Source organism: Notothenia coriiceps, unplaced genomic scaffold, assembly GCF_000735185.1.
Source record: "Notothenia coriiceps isolate Sejong01 unplaced genomic scaffold, NC01 NC01_scaffold00030911, whole genome shotgun sequence".
In the NCBI taxonomy this organism is placed as follows: domain Eukaryota; kingdom Metazoa; phylum Chordata; class Actinopteri; order Perciformes; family Nototheniidae; genus Notothenia; species Notothenia coriiceps.
Window position 1 is genome coordinate 1 of NW_011363612.1, and position 1,929 is coordinate 1,929.

Consider the following 1,929-nt stretch of genomic DNA (forward strand, 5'->3'; position numbering starts at 1 on the left):
AGTCCACCACTGGCTACATGACCGTATGATCGCCCATATTGACGCACCTAATTCCTAAACTTCTAACAGATACAACATAAACCGATCCTTCAGCCTCATATGAGCTCTCAGACACGTTCAAAATTAAACTGTCATCGCTGTCTGAGTTTGCTGCTGTGTGTGCGCCATCGTTTACATGCAGATGCTGGGATCCTGAACGGTGCAGCTGGAGCACTGTGCCCGCAATGACGTCACACATAATTTGGCTGGACTTGAAGAATCCCCGAGAAGATCCAGAAAATTGTCAACATTGAAGGGCAGATTAATGGTTATCAAAGTACAAATATCCAAAATCAGTTCAGTAACGGTTTTCAAGGGGACAATATTTACTCAAATTGATGGGTTTGGATGATGGGGGAAACTCGTGTCACAGGCTCTTTAAGGTTGATTGGTCAAAGACTGAACAGTTAATTGAGTCAGCATTACTGTGACACTATTTTTTTGTAATGAGAAACATCAGTCATTCATTGTTCTCTGTGCTGTGTGTAGCTGTATAATGCGTATGCAGAGTGTCAGACACACCTCCAGCTGGAGAAGCAGGAGACCCGCAGAGTGAACAGAGTTCTTGACGAGATCGTCATGGAGGTGGAGTCCAAGGCTCCAGTCCTGAAGCGTCAGAGGGAGGAGTACGAGAGCATGCAGAGGTCCATGGCTTCACTGTGCAACAAGCTAGAGCAGGCCCGGAAGGTTAGCAAGGATTCACATTCATTCGGTTTGTCACATGTTATACATGTATTCTATCTACATGTATTATCAAGAAGTAACTATTCCCCTTTTCTCCTCTAGAAAAGGACATATTAAGTTTAACATGACGTGTTTTGTCTTTGTCATCAGGAGATCTACAGTTTGCAGAAAGAGAAAGAGGAGGCCAAACAGCGCTATGATTCCATAGAGAGAGAAAAACAGAGGATAGATAGGCAGCTAGAGGATACATCTACACAGGTACACATACTTCAAAGAAATCCAAATCCAGTTGAATTCATCTGATAAGATCCACATTACTATTCTGCCAATATGGTCATTCAGTATAGGCTGTCCAAAGAGCCAACAGGAACTAAACACAGGAGAAACAATGACATACAAATTGTGGGTTCCACTACTTCTGTGTGCGTTTGAACATTTACTCCTCCTTAAAACACACAATCTGAACCTCTTCCCTTATTATAAAGTAGTGTATGTGCAGGCTCCCACCTCTGTCAGTGCCAAAACGTGTGCATAGGTCAAAGCAATAAGGTGTTCTAACGACTTACTAATCATGTAAATAGGGAATTAAATAATATATTTTCTTAAAGTAATCCTGATTAAAATGCTAAACTAGAAGGATGAGCGCCACCCCCTCAATAGAAACCGTCCTTCATGTTTCTGTCCCCGCCACTTTCTGTTTGCAACGGACTTTCAAAATAATATGAATAATAAACTGTTCATGCAAGATCAAATAATTGTTGGCCTTAATTAACGCGTTATTATCGTGCTAACTTGCCCAGCCTGCCGAGGAATATAGGCAATCGCGTCGATCGATCGTGCGTCTACGATTCGTTGTTGTTGTTATGGCCATTTCCAGAGAGAGGGTAGCGCGGTCTGTGTATGTGTGTGGCGAGCGGCCAGGAGGGCTTACCGGTTCAGGCACCGGACGGCCACTTCGCACCTTCACACCACGCGGTCGTCTCGCCCGCCGCCTCGCCCGGCAGTCGTAGTTCGAACATCTACCCCCGTAAAAATTTGAGCTACGCGAGACTTTGATTCGCCCCGCGGCTATCCTGTTTTTATCGTGTACGCAATTAGCCGCAATTTTATTAATCACCGCAATTAAAGCAAAAAATAATTGGGCGCAATTGAACTGTCGGGATTATATCATAATATATATATGCATAGTTGTATTATATATATAAA

At 43.3% G+C, this 1,929-nt stretch overlaps 1 protein-coding gene across 1 annotated transcript in view; it reads left to right on the forward strand.

Moving 5' to 3' along the window:
• Positions 1 to 528: 528 nt before the first annotated feature.
• The window catches only part of LOC104959741 (nucleoprotein TPR-like), a gene marked incomplete at both ends in the record, with an annotated part of 7,512 nt that continues 6,111 nt past the window's right edge, over positions 529 to 1,929 (forward strand). Inside the window, 2 exons of the mRNA XM_010787634.1 lie at positions 529 to 726; positions 874 to 981. Of these exons, the coding sequence (XP_010785936.1) occupies positions 529 to 726; positions 874 to 981 (306 nt within the window). The remainder of the gene's footprint in view (positions 727 to 873; positions 982 to 1,929) is intronic.